This window comes from Dasypus novemcinctus, chromosome 21 (genome assembly GCF_030445035.2).
Source record: "Dasypus novemcinctus isolate mDasNov1 chromosome 21, mDasNov1.1.hap2, whole genome shotgun sequence".
NCBI lineage: Eukaryota > Metazoa > Chordata > Mammalia > Cingulata > Dasypodidae > Dasypus > Dasypus novemcinctus.
Genome location: NC_080693.1, coordinates 62,849,332 through 62,869,520, shown reverse-complemented (window position 1 = coordinate 62,869,520; position 20,189 = coordinate 62,849,332). Strand labels below are relative to the sequence as shown.

Below are 20,189 nucleotides of genomic sequence, written 5' to 3'. Positions count from 1 at the left end.
AGAGACAGCACAATAAAAAGCAGTGATCTTCAGGGTCATTTCAGAGGCGTGGGCACAGGACGCCTTTTTCCTGCAGCCGCACCTCCCCCTACCATCTCCCATCCGGTCTTCTCCCCGCTGTCCTTGGCTCCCCCAGGGCATCGTGCACGATAAATCTTTCCCAGCACGTTGCGTGGTTACAGCGAGCTGCTCTCGCCTCTTCCAGGTCCTCTGCCCCGGCCTGGGAGCCCCTCAAATCCAGGGTCTTGGCTTTGGTCGTCTTTGAACCCCCAGCCCCTGGTACAGTGCCTAGCACTTGAAAAGCGCTCGCTAAATGTTTGCAAAATCGAATTATTGGTTGAATAAGTGGCCGCCGTCCACACGCTGAGGATGGGGTATGTGCGGGAGGTGGGGGCAGAAGAAAAGGCTCTGGGGGTGTGTGGCACAAGCCAGGGGGCTCCTCGGTCTCGGCGAAGCGGAGGGCGAGCAGGGTGCGAGGCGGGAGAGCGTTGCCGCGCCGGCAGAGGGCTGGCGGTGCCCGACGCCGAGCGCCCCCCGCCCCTCCCCTCCTCCCCTCGTGCTGCTCCTCGCCCTCCCCGCGCCTCCTCTCCTCGGGCTCCGCCACCCCCGCCCGGCGCGACCGCGGCAGGGAGGGGCCGGGGAGGCGGAGCCAGCGGTCACCGAGGCTCCGGGCCCCCGCGCGGCTCCGGGTCGCCTAGCTGAGCTCCCGGCGCCAGGAGGTAGGAATCCGCGCGGGGCACAGACAAGGGACCCCGGAGCGGCGGCGGGAGGAGCCCGGCAGGGACGGGGAGGCTGGGCCGGAACCCGCCCCTCGTCTCCACGGGCAGTCCCCGGGGCCCGGCGAGCCCCCCGCCTGGTGGGGGTGGGGGCGGTGGAGCTCAGCCCCCCTCCCTGGGTCCCCCGGCCTTCCCATCCCGCGCCCCGCCAACGCGCCCGGCTCTCGGCGGCTCCCGCCCGCCGCTCGCGTCCTCCCAGGCCGCCCTCCGAGCGTCCCCGGGGCTCCCTTCCAGCCCCGCCGCGCTCCTTGTTCGTCCCACAGGTTCCTGCCGAAAGCCAGCCGGAGCCCGTGCTCGGCGCCCGGGGGGGAGGTGGGGGCTGCGCAGCTGGAAGAAGCCGGAGGGTGAGTCCGGGGTCGGCGGGAGGGGGCGGGGAGTGGAGGGCGGGGGTCCCGTTCTCGGGTGTCTTCGTGGCCCCGGCGCGTGGCGCGGTGGGACTGGCTCCATGTTTGCGGAATGGGGTCGTTACTGTCCTCGTCCCCTTCGGAAGGAGGACTTCTGCAGGTCCACGTGCTGCCGAGCACCCGGGGGGACTTCTGAGACGGGGCCCTCCTCCCGCACAGGGGAAAGCCGCCTCTGTCCCTCCACCTCCTCCCTCCGCTCCGCTCCCTCCTGCTGGAGGCTTGGGGAAGGGGGGAGCGGGAGGGTGCAGGACCGGCGTGGGCGGGCAGGGGGCTCCGGCCGGCAGAAGGCTAACAGGGAGGGGAGGTGCTGGGGGCCACTGGGGCCCTCCGAGGCCAGCCTGGTCCTGGCAGGGCCGAGCAGAGTGGATTCTGACCCGCCTTTAGCAAGTTACTGAACTCCTCAGAGCCTGCTTCTTCATCGGTAAGATCGGAATATCAGCATTCCTCAGGGTTTTGTGCAGATGAAGAAAAGTGTCATGTGGAACCGCCCAGCTCCTTGGGAGCACTCAGCAAGTCTTAATTTTCTTTCCTTCCTCCCGGAAGCAAGTGAGAAGAGAGCTATTTGTCCCCATCTCCTCTGTCCCCTAGATAGACAGGGTAGATGGGCAGTAACTGTTGAATGAATGTGCTCAGTGGAGCTCCAGCTCCCCCTCTCCGCCTGTCTCCCCGATCCACAGGCAGAGCCCTGGATCCCCCAGACACAGGCATGCCGGTGCTGTCCGAGGACTCAGGTGAGTGACGACTTCCTGGGACTGGGACCTGCCACAGCGCTGAAGCCAAGAGCCCACCCAGCAGCCCAGGGCTGGAAGGAAACCAGCTGTGCCAGGCTTGGCTCTCGGAAGCTGCACGGTCTCCATCCTGCAAGGCGGGCTGCGTGCGGGTGGAGGGTCCACTCAGGCCTGCAGGGCGGAATGTCACTGCATTGGCTGTATTTTTTATTTTTCTTCTTACACTTCCTCAGGTTTGCACGAAACCCTGGCACTGCTGACCTCTCAGCTCAGACCTGATTCCAACCACAAAGAGGAGATGGGCTTCCTGAGGGACGTGTTCAGTGAAAAAAGCCTCAGTTACTTAATGAAGGTAATTTCCATGTCATCCCACCTCGTGAGGCAGTCTGTGGCTCACAGAGATCATCCTAGCCATCCCCCTGCCCCAGCCAGATCTCACGAGCACAGCTAGGCAGGGCTTTCTCTTTCGTTGCCCCCGTCGTGACTCAGCCTGCAGGTCCAGGTATCCCCACAGCTGGGGCAGGGTGTGGTCTGGAGTAAACCTGGGCAGCTGGCCTGCGAGACCCCGCCTGAAATCAGCTGTCTTTGCAGATTCATGAGAAGCTTCGCTATTACGAGAGGCAAAGTCCAACCCCGGTCCTGCACAGCGCCGTGGCCCTTGCTGAGGATGTAAGCCCGGGGTTTTCCCTGCCACTGTCAGACCTACTTCCCACGCCCCCCAAACCCACAGCCAGGAGGGACCCATTAGCTGTGGACAGGGCTGGGAGCCATGGTGACATGCTGATGCCCACTTACTGTGTGTTCCTGAGAAAGTCTGCTTCCTTAGCTGAATCAGATGAGTGTGTTTAGATCAGCTCCGCAGGTCCCAAACTCCTCTCAGGACTGGAGATATGAATGGGTCAGATACGCACATGTGCCTGTGTCTTGGAGAGGCCCAGCCTGCAGCCCTGAAGTAAAGGTGCTGCCCCCCATCCCCTTTCCTGCTCGGGCTTCTCAGTTTTGAAAGGAATGCTTCTTAGTTTCTGGTGGACCTAGTGCTCTCTGGTGCTTGGCTTGCCAACAGCTGGACGGTTCCAGCTCCGCCCCTGGCCCCGGGAGATGGCCTGGTGTGGGGTGGGTGCAGGTCCCCTGCCTTTCTCCACTGTGGAATCGTGACATGGAGCATGTTCCACTGCTTGGCTCCCAGGTTCCAATCTGCTTTTCTGCTAGCTCTGTGGCCCTAGAAAAGTCACTGTACCTCTCTGAGCCCTAATGTTCTCATCCATAAATAGCATAATGGTGAAGGGCACAGTCTATAAAGCCAGAGAAGCCCAGATTCCAGTCCTGGCTGTGCCACCTAGAGTGTCTGACCTTGGGCAAGATATTTAATTTGTCTGAACCTCAGGATTCTCATCTGTAAAAATGGCTTCATCTAGGTTTGTTGTGAGGATTAAATGAAAAGCCCTGCATAGAGCAGCCAGCACACAGTAGGGGCTTAATAAATGGTAGCTTCTGTTTGGATGACCCTGCAGAGCAGCTCAGCTCCCCGACCTCTGGCATGATTCCCCGAGAGCATCAGTCCTGGGGTGGCTGAGGGTGGCACACACCCCTGGGCGCAGCGACAGTTCCTGGGAGGGCTTCCCCCCGGGGCGCCCTGCAGGCGGGGGTCGGGCGGCGGCACCCCCAGCTCTGTGGCGGTCTGTCTTGTTCTGCTCCAGGTGATGGAGGAGCTGCAGGCTGCCTCTGCGCACAGCGACGAGAGGGAGCTGCTCCAGCTGCTGTCCACCCCCCACCTCAGGGTAGTCACGCCGCCGTCCCTGCCACCCACACAGCTCGTGTCTCCTGGGGGCGGGGGCGGGAGGGAGCACTTGGTCGTGAGACTGAGGAAGAGCCACCGCGGAGGAGGGCTCTTCAGTCCCGGGGTCTGTCGGGGGTGGTTGTCTCCCTGGTGTGAGAGCCGAGACCCCCACACCACGGCCCAGCCAAGGCCTCCTGACCCCTCGTGGGCCATGGGACCAGCCTCTCCTTTCTCTTGCTTCTCCGACAGGCTGTGCTCATGGTCCATGACACGGTTGCCCAGAAGAATTTCGACCCTGTTCTGCCACCTCTGCCTGATAATATTGATGAGGATTTTGATGAGGAATCGGTGAAGATTGTCCGTCTGGTGAAGAACAAAGAACCCCTGGTATGTGGCATCCACCTGTCCTCCCCACCCTGGCTCCCTGCCAGCCCCTGCCTCCCACCTCTGCCCCGAAAACTGGGAAGGGGACCTCCTGAAGTCTTCACAGACAGCAGTGGCCGCTTTGTCGGGGCTGCTGCCAGCTGGTGGCACCTTCACGTGAAGGGCACCCCTTTTGCATTTTTGGATGCAGCCCCCCTCAGTTCATGGCCAGCCCCTTTGTGCGGTAATGAGCCTGCACAGCTGTGAGGGGCAACCCTGATCGTCCAGCTCTGAACCAGAGGTTGGTGAGCTACAGCCCATGGGCCAAATGCACCTGGTTTTGTAAATGAAGTCCTGGTGGAGCACGGCCACGCCCACTTGTTTACTCATTGTCTGGCTGTCTTGACACTATACCAGTGGAGTTGAGTTGTGACAGAGACCCTGTGGCCCTCAAAGCCTAAAATATTTACTCTCTGGCTCTTGATAGAAAAAGTTTGCTGATTCCTGCTCTGAGTACTAAGAAAGCAGCCATTCTGCTGCAGGGCACTAGCCATTCTGCTGCCCAGCTGGTAACAAATTGTTATTATCTTGGTTCTGGTTCAGCATTGATTTCCCAAGTCAAGGACAGGGCTGCTTATTGGATGGAGGCTTGTGGTGAAAGCCCAGAGAAATGGGCTCTTGCCCCAGAGAATATCACAGCCGGCCTTTTCTCTTTGCAATGTTCAGCGAAAGATCTCAGATGAGCCACTACTGCAAACAGATGAGGATCTCTCGTCTGCCTCTATTTTCCTCATCTGCACAAAGGGGCAGTTATCTGTCGGCTCAGTGTGATTCGCGGGGCAAGTCCTGGCCCCAGAACTCAGTCTAGGATGTAATTTGTTCCCCTTAGCCACGATAGAGGGTTCCTAACTCTGTGATTGGTTATCAAGGCAGGTTGAGAGTTTGCTGGAATGGATTAGCCTCATATTAAATGCCCTGGCAAGTGACTGAGAGGATAGAGAAAGCACTGGCTTCAGGATCACAAAAAGCTTTACTTCTTGGGGAGAAGGCTTAACTTCTTGGAGTCCCAGCTCCTCATCTCTAAAATGGGACTGTCACCTAGTTGTGCCTTGTCAACTGTGAAGTGCTGTGCGATACTCATGCAAGGTGTTGGCTTTATTGTGGAGTGTCCTCAGGTTGGGAAGTTCCCCACAGGGTCAGGGGTGGCTCTGTCGCGCCCAGAGAGTTGCGGTCCGAGGTTTGGGGCTGCTTCTTAGAAACCTGCCTGCTCTTGTCTCTGATGCAGGGAGCTACAATCCGGCGGGACGAGCACTCAGGGGCCGTGGTGGTGGCCAGGATCATGCGAGGGGGCGCAGCAGACCGGAGCGGTGAGTGGCGGGAAAGCAGGCTTGGTGCGGTGAGGGCCAGTGTCCCAGGGCCTGTCCCCTTTGGCCACAGGCCTCCCCTGTGCTCCCCTGTCCCCACTTCTATCTGGTCACCTGTTGGAGATACATTTTGCTCTTTGGGAGTGGGGTTGGAATTCTCATCTTTTAAAACCTAGTAGGAATTTTAATTGTTTGGCAATATAACATGCATGGAGTACTTCTGGGGTGATCAGGAAAGGGCCGATGCATTGTCTTGGCCTGAGGACTGGGAGAGTTAAGCATGTAGCATGAGGTTGGTGGGTAATTCTTAACTGGGAGACGGAAGAGGCACCCCTCCTGTTCCACTCCAGTTGCCTTAGCAAGCCCCTGTGACTGAGGGGAGGCTGCTCATTTCCCTGCTTTGTTTGGGTGAAAACAGATGGGGAATCACTGGTATACGGAAGACCTCCCAAGCTAGGAGGCAAGCCCAGTAGGGGGTATTACCCCAAAAGTTGGAGATCACTGTTGTGGAGGATCCTAGACCAGTGCTTCTCAAACATTAACGTGCATTTGAATCCCCTGGTCTGGGTGGACCTATGATTTTGCATTTCTAGCCAGCTTCCAGGTGGTGCTGCTGGGTTAGGGACCACTTTGAGTTGCAAATAGGGCCCTGATATTCAGAGACAGCTGCCATTAAATCAGAGGCTAACAGGTGGGTGTGCTTAATGCTTTTGAGGACATCTTCACCGGCACCTTTAAGTTTCCTTGTTAAGACCTGAAGAAGAACATTCTCGGAATGTTTCTGTAAACCCAGGAAGGTGAACAGTTAATATTTTTCAAGAGCAGAGGGCATGGCGCAAAGAACACATTTTTCACGTCAGAATAACAGTGTTTGAACCCTGGCTCCATTATACCTTAGCGTCGTGGCCTTGGTCAAGCTGCTTAATTCTTCTGGGTTTCAGCAGTCAAGTTGTAAACTGGGGGTGTCCCCGCCTGGCTGTGAGGCTGCGGTGGTGTAATAGAGGCACCCCGCGTGCAGTTGACTCCTCTCCTGTCCATCACCTTTAACCCTTTAACCTTTGGAACCTTCCCTGTGTGGCCAGTCCCCCCCCCTCCAGGGGCGTCCGGCTCAGACCCCGGGGGCGGACCTCCTCCGGCGCCAACGGCCTGCCCGGTCTCTCTAGGCCTCGTCCACGTGGGAGATGAGCTCCGGGAAGTGAACGGGATCGCCGTCCTGCACAAGCGGCCGGATGAGATCAGCCAGATTCTGGTCTGTGCCTGATGCGTGCTGCCGGGAGGGAGGGGGTGGCCCTTCAGAGCCCGCCCCATGGCGCCGCCTGGGGCCTGGGCAGCTTCTGCCTCCACCTGCGTTGTCCTGAGGAGGCAGCTGTGCGGGGGGGGGGGGGGGGGGGGCGGCTGGGGGGGGCAGAGCTTCCAGCCCACCTGCCCTCCCAGGCCCTCTCGTCAGCAGTCACCCCTCCGGGCTCCCCTGCCCGGGGACCCTCCTAAGAGGGTTTCCTCTTCCAAAGGGGCTGAGGAATGTGGGCTAGGAGGTGACAGCACAGGGAGGCTAAGACTTGGGGGTCGGCGGGTCCTGGGTTTGAGCCCGGGCTCCGCCACTTTCTACCTTTGCAACCTCAGACAAGTCATCAGGTCACGTGTGAGGCTGCTTCAAACCTTGACGCTTCCGTTTCGTTTTCTGTAAAGCAGGGATGGGAATGGTTTCTCTACCAACGTGTGGTTAACTTTAAATTTGAACATCTGGAAAAAGATTAAGCACTTCAGGGCCTTCAGGTGTTAAATGTTGGGACAAAAACAACCTACATTGTCCATTCTGGGGAGTTTAAGTAAAAACTGAGGATTTAAAATCTCCAATTATAATTTTTTGTTTTTTTTTTTAAGATATATTTTTATTTATTTCTCCCCTTCCCTCCCCTCCTCACCCCAGTTGTCTGTTCTCTGTGTCCATTCGCTGTGTGTTCTTCTGTGTCTGCTTCTATTCTTGTCAGCGGCACGAGAATCTGTGTCTCTCTTTGTTGAGTCATCTTGCATCAGCTCTTCGTGTGTGCAGTGCCACTCCTGGGCAGGCTGGACTTTCTTTCATGCTGGGCGGCTCACCTTATGGGGCGCACTCCTTGTGCGTGGGGTCCCCTACATGGGGGACACCCCTGCGTGGCACGGCACTCCTTGCATGCATCAGCATTGTGCATGGGCCAGCTCCACACAGGTCAAGGAGGCCTGGGTTTGAACCATGGACCTCCCATATGGTAGATGGATGCTCTAACAATTGAGCCAAGTCCACTTCCCATATTATAGTTTTTTTTTTAAGATTTATTTTTAAAAATTTATTTCTCTCCCCCTCCCCCGCAGTTGTCTGCTCTCTGGGTCCATTTGCTGTGTGTTCTTCTGTGTCTACTTGTATTGTTGTCAGCAGCACCTGGAATCTGTGTTTCTTTCTGTTGCGTCATCTTGCTGTGTCAGCTCTCCATGTGTGCAGCGCCATTCTTGGGCAGGTTGCACTTTTTTCGCACTGGGCGGCTCTCCTTATGGGGTGCACTCCTTGCATGTGGGGCTTCCCTACGTGGAGACACCCCTGCGTGGCCAGGGCACTCCTTGCGCGCATCAGCACTGTGCATGGGCCAGCTCCACAAGGGTCAAGGAGGCCCTGGATTTGAACCTTGGACCTCCCATGTGGTAGGCAAATGCCCTATCCATTGGGCCAAATCCGCTTCCCCCATATTATAGTTTTGTAGTCTTCATCCTCAGGCATCGCCCCCAACATAATTCTCTTTGCTGACTTCTGGTGGTCCGTAGGGTGGAACACGATGCAGTCTGAAGAGCGACGGCCTGCCCTCTAAGGCACCCCACTCTAGGGGACCCCGATTGCAGATGGCCTTTTTGCCTCACTTTCCTGTCTGGTCTGAGTGCCGACCTGCCCTGTTCCAGGATGGGCAGCCTGGGCTTTCTGTGTGGCGGAGGAGGGTCGGGGGACAGTCTGGCGAGCTCATTTCCCTGTGGGGCATGGGGTCTCAGGTTGGGGGATGGAAACACCTGAAGGGGTAGAGGTGACAAGAGAAGAGATGAAAGAAAGAGGGAACTACCAATTGGGGACCAGCCCCAGGTCTGGCAGAAAAGAGGACACTGAAAGGAGACTGTTAAATAACCCAAGAGGAAAGAGAGAAGGGGAGCCCTTTAGGGCACCAGCTGTCTCATTTAAAATCTTCTGTCCCTTTGCTCCATGAAAACACGCATCCTCCGTCTCAGGGCTCTGAGTTTTGCTTTAGCTAGTTCTTGCTCAGGGCACCATATAGAAGGGGTGGGGCCCCCAGGGGTGGCAGTGCCCTGCCTTTCTTTCTGAGTGTGAGTTATTAGACTTGGAAAGTAGGACTGGAACTCAGGGCAGCGAGACCACAGAGGCGATTAGCCCCGGCTCTCTCCCCTTCCAGGCCCAGTCCCAGGGATCCATCACCCTGAAAATCATCCCAGCCACCCAGGAGGAAGATCGCTTAAAGGAGAGCAAGGTATGGGGAGCCAGGCTCACGTGGGCCCTGGCTCGGCCTGGGAGATGCAGCTGCCTGGGGCGGGGGGGCAGGCAGGAGTGGTGGGAGGGGGGATGGAGGGGGGCAGGGGGGGGTGGAGGGCTCCAGCCCGGCCTTTTGTAACAGGAAGAGAGCATAGTCAGCTCCTAGTAACGCATACCCACTAGAGGACTTGAAGTTACAAGTGATTCATTTATTTGCACCCTACCTCTCTCTAAACAGGATTTGACGTGACTTACTAATAAAAGACAAGGTTATTTTAATTGAAATAGAAAATCAGGGCCATGTAGAGGTGGAGAAGGAACCAAATGTGCTGGATTCTGGACCAATTAAGGAACTGCCACTTGTTGAATGACTTGCTGAGCCAACCTTTTTGGAGCAGCTTCTCCGTGCCAGGCCCGGGGATGCTGGAGACAGGGACAGTGATGGCCCTGGGGTTCCTAGTTGAGAGGGGAGGCAGGGGAGCCAGCCTTCTGTGGCTGTGTGAGAAACACTCAGGGAGGATTCTGTACCATGAGTTACGGGTGCCTGCAAGGCGCCAGGGAGTAAGGCTGTTGGCACTGAGGCTTAAGGAAGGTGAAGATAAGTCACACTTTCCTGGTGAAGAAGGGGAATGCTTTCAGACAGAGGGGTCTGTAGATTCAGAGGCTCCAAGGCTTCACAGAGAGGAGCATGTTTGGGTTTTAGTGAGAAAGAGCAACGTGGAGCGCTCTGGAGGGCTCTGGGCGAGTGGCTGGGGAGGTAGTTGAAGCTGCATTCTGAATGGCCTCAACTGCCTTATGGAGGGTTTCAGCCGTGATCTTTGCTTAGTCTCGGGTCCATTAGAAGCTGATCATGAGACAAGGGTTCAAGTGCAAAATAGTTTCCTTAGAAGGTGACCCCAGGAAATGCCAGTCCAGGAGTGGAGAAGGTGAGGCAGCCAATAAAGGGTTTGCTATCAAGTAAATTCCCCTGTGGGCACCTGGAACTGAATCCAGCTGGGGAAGAGCACACACTCCTCAGTGGTTCCACCAAGGAATCAGCGCTGGGGCGTGGCTATACCAACTCCAGCCAGGCTGCCCCTGGGGGATTAATTCCCAGCAATTACTACCTGCTGGATTAGGGCAGAGCAGGCCCCAGGGGCAAAAGGATTTGGTAAAGAGCTGTGGGTGCTGGCAGCTGGAGGACAGCCTGGGGTGCACTAGGACCTTGGGAACGTCCCACAGCTCAGTTTACAATCCCATCGGGGGTGAGAAGCTCTTAAAGGTTTTTGGTTTTTTTTTTCCAAAGGGAGTGCTGGAATCATATTTGTGTTTTAGAAAGCTCCCTTGGGGAGCCACGTAGAGGAGAGTGGAGTCGAGGGAGACCTGAGGAGGGGAGACCTGGTAGGGGGCTGTTGGAAAAGCCCAGGTGAGAGTTTCTGTAGACCCAAGGTGAGATGGTACAAGAGGGGCTAGAGAAGAAAGCATCACTTTGTTTTGCAGGAATTTTGGATCTGAACTTCCTGGCAGCCAAGGCAGAAAGGAGAACATAATGATTTACATGCTTTCTTGCCAATAGATAGAAAGAAGCATGCCAATTTTTCAAGATAACTGATTCCTACTTCCCACCTCCCACCACATTACAGTACCTGGCACATAGTAGAGGTCAATATTTTAATGAATGACATGTCTTCAAGGACAGTTTGTGTTTTTTTTTTAAACAGAAAATGAAGAAGTGATCGTTATATGGCTGTGACTTATTTGCGCCTTTTGATGAAACCCTAGGGCACAATATTGACTCACCTGATGGAAGTTGATTCTTCCTGGGACAAGCTAAATTCCCACATGCAGCTTTCAGGTGCTCTAACTTGATAGAGAGCTTGGCTTTCCCGGAGGAGAAATGGGCAGCCTGTCCCTTAGCCCATCTTTCCTACATATTTCTTCTTGAGCCAGATACTTGATCAGGGCTGGCCAAGTACCTAGACTCTCTGCCAAGTGCCTAGACTCTGGTAACTTCTGTAGCTGCATGAGGGTATCTATCCCCACAATCTATGTCCAGGAAGTTCTTACTATTGTCCAACCCAGGGGTTCTTACAAGGGGGCATGAGCTTGAATTGAAATTCAAAAAAACATTATTCTTGTATGGACGTGTTGATATGGGTGTGATGTATTTATTAAGTAATAGACAGTATAGTCTGGACTTTGTAAAGGATCTGTGAGTTTCACCTGACTGGCATAGGGGTCCACGGAACAAAAAAGGTTAAGAACCCCTGGTCTAACTGTATCTTTTCTGGTTGGCACGTAAAGGAATATGATTTGGATCTCTCTAAAGACCTCTGACCCTTTTTTCTTCTATTTGTCATTGTTGTAATTCAGTCCTTCGGGTCCAGAATTAGAAATAAATAAATCCGTGCCACTGAATTACAGAATAAGGAAGTATAGCAAAATACTGTGCCCTTCCATCATCTTCTCCAAAGGGAGTGATGCCAGGGTAAAGGGGTGGGAAGTTGGGGATTGGCCCAGAAAGTGACAGAAGAGGTAAGATGGAGTTGGAAAAAATGTGGATGTCAATCGCCCAATGAAAAGCCACAGTGAGAAATCAGTAACAATAGCTGTGCTGACATTTGTGTTCTCCCGGCAACATCTAAGTTACTTATTTAACAGATGGCTGCTGACTTCATTAGGGGCAGTGAGCATATCAAAAATAACATTTGAGTTGCAGATTCTACTTGCCTTCCCTTTTCCCTCCAGGACTAGCTCTTGCTTTGCGTGGGCAGAGAGGCCGTTGAGAGGATGGCAGACCAAGTGACTATTTAGGCTGGAAGGAGAAATAGCGGTCACGGGCCCCACCTATTCATTTTCTGATGCTTGATGGATTTTCTGGCCAAAATGGTGGAAGAACAAGAAAATGTGTGCACTGTGCTTCCGATTAGCTCTCTGTTCTCAAGGCTGTTGTTCTTCGTAATCGTGAGGTGTGGTTGTCATTTAGCCTCCGACGAGGACGTGGGCACGTCTCTGCCTGCGTGGAGCAGGGCAGCCTCACCGCAGCCTTCCTCCGCAGGTGTACATGCGTGCCCTCTTCCACTACGACCCGCGGGAGGACCGCGCCATTCCCTGCCAGGAGGCGGGCCTGCCTTTCCAGCGCAGGCAGGTCCTGGAGGTGGTGAGCCAGGACGACCCCACATGGTGGCAGGCCAAGCGAGTGGGGGACACCAACCTTCGAGCCGGCCTCATCCCCTCCAAGCAGTTCCAGGAGAGGTGGGTCTGGGTGTGTTGTAGGGGGCTGGCTCTGGGGCCGCCAGGGGGCGCACTCCTAGGCACCGCTCCCTGAGGGCAGTGCCAGTCCCATGACTGGTGGGGATGGCTGTTGATAATCTAGATAAGTAATGGAAATGTATGTTATTAAATCAATGTGTAGTCATAACGCATGCTTAGAGAAAGCTGAGAAATAAAATATGAAAATGCAGAAAAGGAGGACTAGGAAAAGACAATTACCTAACGTCTTGCCGCTGTCTAAACAGCTTAATTTCTTCCTGTGTTTTTCGTGTGAGAACCACATATAGAATTTGGAGTCTTGCTTTTTTATTTTTTATTTTTAATTTTTATTTTTTAAAGATTTATTTTTATTTATTTAATTCCCCTCCCCTCCCCCCGGTTGTCTGTTTTCTGCGTCTTTTTGCTGCATCTTGTTTCTTTGTCCGCTTCTGTTGTCGTCAGCAGCACGGGAAGTGTGGGCGGCGCCATTCCTGGGCAGGCTGCTCTTTCTTTTCACGCTGGGCAGCTTTCCTCACGGGCGCACTCCTTGCGCGTGGGGCTCCCCCACGCGGGGGACACCCTTGCGTGGCAAGGCACTCCTTGTGCGCATCAGCACTGCGCATGGCCAGCTCCACACGGGTCAAGGAGGCCCGGGGTTTGAACCGCGGACCTCCCATATGGTAGACGGATGCCCTAACCGCTGGGCCAAAGTCCGTTTCCAGCTTTTTTATTTTTAACTTAACGTTTTGACATTGGCTTTTCCCATATTCTTTCTGATGTGTCTTTTCCTTTTTTTTTTTTTTTTTAATTTTTATTGAAGAATTTGTGGGTATACCAAAAAAAACTGTGCAGAAAATACAGACTTCCCATATCCCTACCCCACAGTTTCCCCTAGTATTAACTGTTTGCATTAGTGTGGTACCTTTGTTAAGACTGATGAAACAATATTATTGTAATTATAGCATTAACTATAGTCCATAGTTAACATCAGGGTTCACGTGTTGTACAGTTCTATGGGGTTTTTAAAATTTTTATTCTAGTAACATGTATAAAACCTAAAATTTCTCCTTTTAACCACATTCAAATATATAATTCAGTGGTGTTAGTTACATTCACAGTGTTGTCCTACTAACACCACCATCTATTACCAAAACTTTCCCATCCCCCCCAAACATCAACCGTGTGCCAATTAGTCATTAACTCCCCATTCCCTACCCTCATCCTGGCCCTGGTATCCTCTATTCTAGTTTCTGACTCTATGACTTTGCTTTTTCTAATTATTTCATATCATACAGTATTTGTCCTTTTGTGTCTGCCTTATTTCACTCAGCATGATGTCCTCAGGGTTCATCTATGTCATCATGTGTTATCGGAACTTCATTTCATTTTGTAGCTGAATAATATTCCATTGTCTGTATAGATCACATTTTATGTATCCATTCATCTGTTGATGGACACGTGAGTTGCTGTTGTCTTTTGGCAATTGTGACTAATACTTCTATGAACATTAGTGTGCAAATATCTGTTTGAGTTCTTACTTTCACTTCTTTTCAATTCCACCTAGGAGTGGAATTGCCAGGTCATATGGTAATCCTATATTTGATTTTCTGAGAAACCACCAAACAGTTTCCATAGTGGCTGCACCATTTTCCATTTCCACCAACAATGAACAGTGTTCCTATTTCTTGATATCCTCTCCAACATTTATTTTCTATTTCTTAAAAAATAATAGACATTTTAGTGGGTATAAAATAGTACCTGTTCTGGTTTCCCGACTGCCAAAGCAAAATACCATGCAATGGGTTGGCTTAAACAGTGGGACTTTATTGGCTCATGGTTTTGAGGCAAAGAGAAGTTCAAAATCAAGGCATCAGCAAGGTGAGGCCTTCTCCCGGAAGACTGTGACATTCTGTGGCTGGCTGCTGGTGATCACTGGCCCTTGGCTTTTCTGTCACATGGCAGTGTGCATGGTGGTCTCTGCTGTCTTCTCTCTTCTCTTCTGGGTTCCGTTGATATTCAGCTTTTGACTGCTCCCTCTGTGGCTTCCTCCCTTTCTGTGACCTGCCCTACAAAGACTTTCAGTAAGAGGGTTAAGGCCCATTCTGATTGTTCGGTACAGTGTCTGCCTGGCTTTGTACCCCTGAATGGTGTCCAAAGCTGATTCCACTAGTTTGAGATATATATTGTTCTTATGTGTGTATTGAATTGTATTGTATTCTTAGTACCCCAGTTTATTTTTACATGGTTATGGACAGTTTTATTTGCACTCTTTGTTTCTCTGTGGTTGTATGATAGGTAAAGAGATTAGATTTAGGTAGCTATCATCATTTCCTAGAAATCCTGGATTTTTTCAAATGAATTTGTTCACTGCCTTTCCTTAAAGTAATGAACACAAAACTATCTACCCCTTGATAGAGGTGTAATAATTATGGCAGCGTGTGGGAGGATCAGAGTCAACACAGCAGGAGAAGAACTGGAGTTAATATTTCAAAACCCTGTATCATTCAGAAAACTCCCTTATAACTGATCCTTTCTCTCTCTCTCTCTCTTCCTTACACACACACACACAATTTGCTCTTCTTTTTCTAGATCTCCCAGTTGTGAGGTTATTTCTCTAATTTGAGATCTTCTTTTTTTTTAGGTACTGGGGCCATGAATTGAGCCCTGGACCTTGTATGCTGCAAGCCAGCGCTCAACCACTGAGCCACATCAGCTCACCTGAACTGATTTTTCATTTGTTTTTGCTTTGTTGTTGTTGTTGTTGTTATTTGTTTTTTAGGAGGCAACAGAGATCCAACCTGGGACCTCCCATGTGGGAAGCTGATGTTCAACTGCTTGAGCCACATCTACTCCCTTCTTTTTTAAAGATTTATTTTATTTATTAATTTCTCTATCACCTCCTTGTTGTTTGAGCTTGCTGTCTGCTCTCTGTTCATTTTCTTGTTTTTCTTTTCTTTTTTTTAGGAGGCACTGGAAACTGGCCCTGGGACCTCCCATGTGGGAGGAAGCACCCAATCACTTAAGCACCTCTGATCCCTGCTTGTTATGTCTTTCATTTTGTTTCCTTGCTGCATCGTCTTGTTATGTCAGCTTACCACACCAAACTATCGCATCGGCTCACATCTTACTTATCTTCTTTAGGAGGTACTGGGAACTGAACCCAGGACCTCCCATCTGGTAGGCAAGCACCCAGCTGCTTGAGCCACATCCACTTTCCCCTTCTTTTTTATTTTTATTTTTTTTTAAAGATTTATTTATTTATTTAACTTCCCCCCCCCTCCCCTGGTTGTCTGTTCTTGGTGTCTATTTGCTGCGTCTTGTTTCTTTGTCCGCTTCTGTTGTCGTCAGCGGCACGGGAAGTGTGGGCGGCGCCATTCCTGGGCAGGCTGCTCTTTCTTTTCACGCTGGGCGGCTCTCCTTATGGGTGCACTCCTTGTGCGTGGGGCTCCCCCACGCGGGGGACACCCTTGCGTGGCACGGCACTCCTTGCGCGCATCAGCACTGCGCATGGCCAGCTCCACACGGGTCAAGGAGGCCGGGGTTTGAACCGCGGACCTCCCATATGGTAGACGGACGCCCTAACCACTGGGCCAAAGTCCGTTTCCCCCCTTCTTTTTTAATATAAGCATCTAGACCTATAAATTTCCCTTTCAGCACTGCTTTTGCTGCAACCTGGAAGTTTTGGTATGTTGTGTTTTCATTTTCATTCAACTCAAGCTATTTCCTAATTTCCCTAGTGATTTCTTTTTTGAATCACTGAATGTTTAAGAATGTATTGTTTAATTTCCATGTATTTGTGAAATTTCCAGTTCTTTCTTTCTTACTGATTTCTAGCTTCATTCCAATGTGGTTGGAGAAGATACATTGTATGATTTCAATATTTTTAAATTTATCAAGACTTGTTTTGTGACCTAACAAATGACCTATCCTGGACAATGACCCATGTGCACTAGAGAAGAATGTTTATTCTGCTGCTTTTGGGTGATGTATTCTATATATGTCTATTAGGGCTAGTTGTGGTTTATAGTATCATTTTAGTCTTGTATTTCCTTACTGATCTTCTGTTTAGATGTTCTATCCATTATGAAAGTAGTGTTTTGCTATCTCCTACAACTAATGTGGAACTGTCTATTTCTCCCTTCAAGTCTGTCAATATTTGCTTCATATATTTTGGGGCTCTACCATTAGATGCGTATATATTTATAAATGTTAGTTCTTGTTGAATTGACCCTTTTATCAGTATATAGTGACCTTTGTCTCTCGTAACCATTTTTGATTTAAAGTCTGTTTTATCTGATATTAATGTAGCTACCCTAGCTCTCTTTTAGTTGCTATTTGATAGTCAGTCTCTTGGAAATAGCACATAGTTGGGTTGTGCTTTTTAATTCATTCTGCCAATCTGTCTTTTGACTGGAGAGTTTAATCCATTTATATTTAAAGTAACTACTGATAATACAAGACTTTCTTCTGCCATTTTGCTATTTTGTCTTTGTAAGTCTTGCACCTTTTTTTGTGTGTCTTTCAATTCTTCTGTTAATGCCTACTTTTCATATTTATCTTATTTTTTGTAGTGTACCATTTTGAATCCCTTCTCATTTCCTTTATATGTATTTTTACAATTTTTTCTATGTGGTTAGCATGGGACTTAAATTTAACATCCTAAATCTATAACAGTCATGTTTGATTTGATACAAATTTAACTTCAGTAGCATACACAAATACAGGTCCTATACCCCTCTGTCTCCCACCTTTTTCTAGTAATTGTTACAAATTATATCTCTATACATTATATGTCCAAAACCATAGATTTATGATTACTATTTATGCATTTGCTTTTTAGAACCTTTAGAGCTCTTTATTTTTTTATGCCACTTTAATCCACTGTCTAGTGTCCTTCCCTTGCAGTCTGAAGAACTGTCCTTAGCATTGCTTTTAGGGCAAGTTTACCTGGGAATGTCTTAATCTCTTCCCTAATTTCGAAAGGCAACTCGCTGGATACAAAATTCTTGGTTTGCAATTGTTTTCTTTCAGCACTTTAAATATTTCGTCTTTCTGCCTTCACCTCCATGTTTTCTGTTGAGCTGTAGCACTTAATCTTCTTCAGGCTCCCTTATACATAACACATTGCTTTTCTCTTGCAGCTTTTTGAACTCTCTCCTTGTCCGTGGAATTATGCAGTTTGACCACTATGTGTCTGGGTGTGGGTCTTTTCACATTTATCCTGTTTGGGGTTCATTAGGCTTCTTGAATGAGCATATTCATGTCCTTTGTTAAATTTGGGAAGTTTTTTGCCATTATTTCTTTGAATATTCCTTCTGCCCCTTTCTTTCTCCTTCTGGGACTCCCGTAATATGTATATTTGTACTCTTGATAGTGTACCCAAGGTTTCTTTGGCTCTGTTCACTTTTTCCTTCTTTTTTCTTTCTGTTCCTCAGCCTGAATCATTGCAATTGTCCTGTCTTTAAGTTCATTGATTCTTTCTTCTGCCAACTCCAATCTGCTGTTGAAAGCCTCTAGGGGATTTTTTATTTCTGTCATTGTGGTTTTCAACTCCAGTATTTCTGTTTGGTTCCTTTTAAAATTTTTCTTCATTGAGATTTTCATATTGTTCATGCTTGTTTTCCCGATATCCTTTATTTATTTATTTATTTACTTATTTTTAAATATTTATTTATTTTTATTTTCTTTCTCTCCCCTTCCCTGTACCCCCATCCCCAGCTGTTTCCTTTCTGTGTCCATTTGCTGTGTGTTCTTCTGTGTCTGCTTATATTCTTGTCAGCAGCACCAGAAATCTGTGTCTCTTTTTTGTTGCATCATCTTGCTACATCAGCTCTCCATGTGTGCGGTGCCACTCCTGGGCAGGGTGCATTCTTTTTGCACTGGGTGGCTTTCTTTATGGGGTGCACTCCTTGTACGTGGGGCTCCCCTATGCGGGGGACACCTCTGCATGACATGGCACTCGTTGTGTGCATCAGCACTGTGCATGGGCCAGCTCATCACACGGGTCAGGAGGCCCTGGGTTTGAACCCTGGACCTCCCATATGGTAGGCAGGCACTCTATCCATTGAGTCAAATCCACTTCCCCTAATATCCTTTAGCTCTTCTATTTTACTTTGTCTCCTTAAACATATTGAAGCTCATTTTCAAAATTTTTACTCTTTTTTTTTTTTTTTTCCCTTCCCCTCCCCTGCCCTGCTGTTTTTGCTGTCTGTGTTCATTCACTGTGTGATCTTCCATGTCTATTTCTCTTTTTGTCTTCTCTTCTTTGTCTTTCTCCTCTAGGATTCACTGGGATTTGATCCTGGGGACCTCTGATATGGTGAGAGGTTTTCTGTCAATTACCACCTCAGTTCCTGGTCTCTGCTGTGCTTCACCTTGACTCTCTCCTTTGTCTCTTTTTTGTTGCATCATCATCTGGCTGCATGACTCACTTGCGCGAGCACTGGCTCATCACATGGGCACTTGGCTTGCTGCATGGGCACTCAGCTTGCCACACAGACACTGACTCGCTGCACAGGCATTGGCTCACCACATGGGCACTCATGTGGGCACTTGGTTCTCCATGAGGGTACTCACGTGGGCACTCAGCTCACTGCACGGGCACTCAACTTGCCATGTAGGCACCCACATGGGCACTCGGCTTGCTGCACAGGCACTTGGCTCACTGCGTGGGCACTTGGCTTACCGCGTGGGCACTCAACTTGCCAGGTGAGCTCTGGCTTGCTGCACAGGCATGCTTTCTCTTCTTCTTTTTCACCAGGAGACCCTAGGGATCGAACCAGATCCTCCCATATGGTAGGCAGAGGCCTTATCACTTGAGCCACATTTGCTTCCTGAAGCTCATTTTTTATAAGTCTTTTTCTAGGATGGCCGAAGTCTGGTTGTCTTCATTGATGGCTTCTGAATTTTTATCTTGTTCCTTTGGGTGTGTCTTCATTTCCTCTTTCATTGTTTGTCTTGTAATCTTTTATTGCACTCATACATTTAATATTTTAATGTGTTAATTCTAGTGGTTTAGTCCCTGAGCTGTCTATTCCTTAAGTTTGTATCCTGATGATGATATGACAGAGATTTCCTTGAGTTCCAGGATTTTTACAAAACAAACCAATGCAAAAAACACCTTTCACAGTCTTTGCAATTTGGTCCTGGGTTGGCTGGTATTCCCTTTAGAGTTTAACCCTCATATCAAGAAAATCAACCCACAGCAAAAGTGAAATGCAGGGTCTTCTCTGTCATTTCTGAGCCTGCATCTTGTCCTGGGCTTGTCTCCTTTTTGGCCTTAGGAATTCCCCTATTCATAGGAATCCAAGTGTCCTCTCTATACCACAGACTTCCAACCACTCCTGGGAGCTCTGTTATATGTCTTAAAGCCAGAAATCCTTTGCCACAGGGTACTTTGACTGAATTTTTCTTAAATTGCTTTAGGTGTCTGCACGCTGCTTCTGTGTGCAGGGCAAGTTCTAGGAGGGTGAACCAGAGCCAAGTTTCCTTGTTTAGTCTTTCAAGCATCAGATAAATTGGCATTGACATGTGGGCACCACAGTGTGCACATAGAACTTATTCTGCTTCCTCTGGAACAGGGTCAGGTCTCACAACGGGAGTGCAGTTTGGCTTCACGTTGTACCAGGGAGGGTGGTAGCAGAGCGGTCTGCAAAGGTACCATGAGCTTCTCCTACAATTTTTAAAGCTGCGTTTTCTTGATCTGACATTTGCTCAGTTACTGTAACCCTTTGTTTTCTGGAGTTTTGGGGAAGATGGCATTGCTGTTTTTTTCTCGGTGTTCAAAGATTCTTTGGGGGAATGGCACCTTGGAACATCTTGTACCACTGTCTTGGTTGAACAGAATTATCGTGTGATTTCAATGGCTGCCTAATATTTCATTGGGGGCTTTACTACTCACTCATAGGTAAACAGTTGTATTAGTTAGCCAAAGTAGTGTTGATTGGTTGGAAGGATGGCAGAAATTGGTTGGTTTTTATAAGAGTATTTATTTGAGGTAGGAGCTTTCAGATACCAGGCCATGAAGTGTAAGTGACTTCCCTCA

General features: G+C 49.9%; 1 protein-coding gene across 4 annotated transcripts in view; it reads left to right on the top strand.

Moving 5' to 3' along the window:
* Positions 1 to 630: 630 nt before the first annotated feature.
* Positions 631 to 20,189, top strand: part of MPP3 (MAGUK p55 scaffold protein 3) — a 36,211-nt gene continuing 16,652 nt past the window's right edge. For 2 of the 4 annotated variants that reach the window (XM_004468013.4, XM_058284321.1), the window contains exons 1-9: positions 1,507 to 1,911; positions 2,142 to 2,260; positions 2,500 to 2,577; positions 3,606 to 3,686; positions 3,935 to 4,072; positions 5,334 to 5,415; positions 6,576 to 6,661; positions 8,838 to 8,912; positions 11,952 to 12,148. In XM_004468013.4, the coding sequence (XP_004468070.4) occupies positions 1,800 to 1,911; positions 2,142 to 2,260; positions 2,500 to 2,577; positions 3,606 to 3,686; positions 3,935 to 4,072; positions 5,334 to 5,415; positions 6,576 to 6,661; positions 8,838 to 8,912; positions 11,952 to 12,148 (968 nt within the window). In that variant the 5' untranslated portion in view covers positions 1,507 to 1,799. Of the gene's footprint in view, positions 720 to 1,039; positions 1,121 to 1,506; positions 1,912 to 2,141; positions 2,261 to 2,499; positions 2,578 to 3,605; positions 3,687 to 3,934; positions 4,073 to 5,333; positions 5,416 to 6,575; positions 6,662 to 8,837; positions 8,913 to 11,951; positions 12,149 to 20,189 lie in introns of those variants that run through there. The other 2 variants (XM_058284323.2, XM_058284322.1) reach the window with 2 other exon arrangements.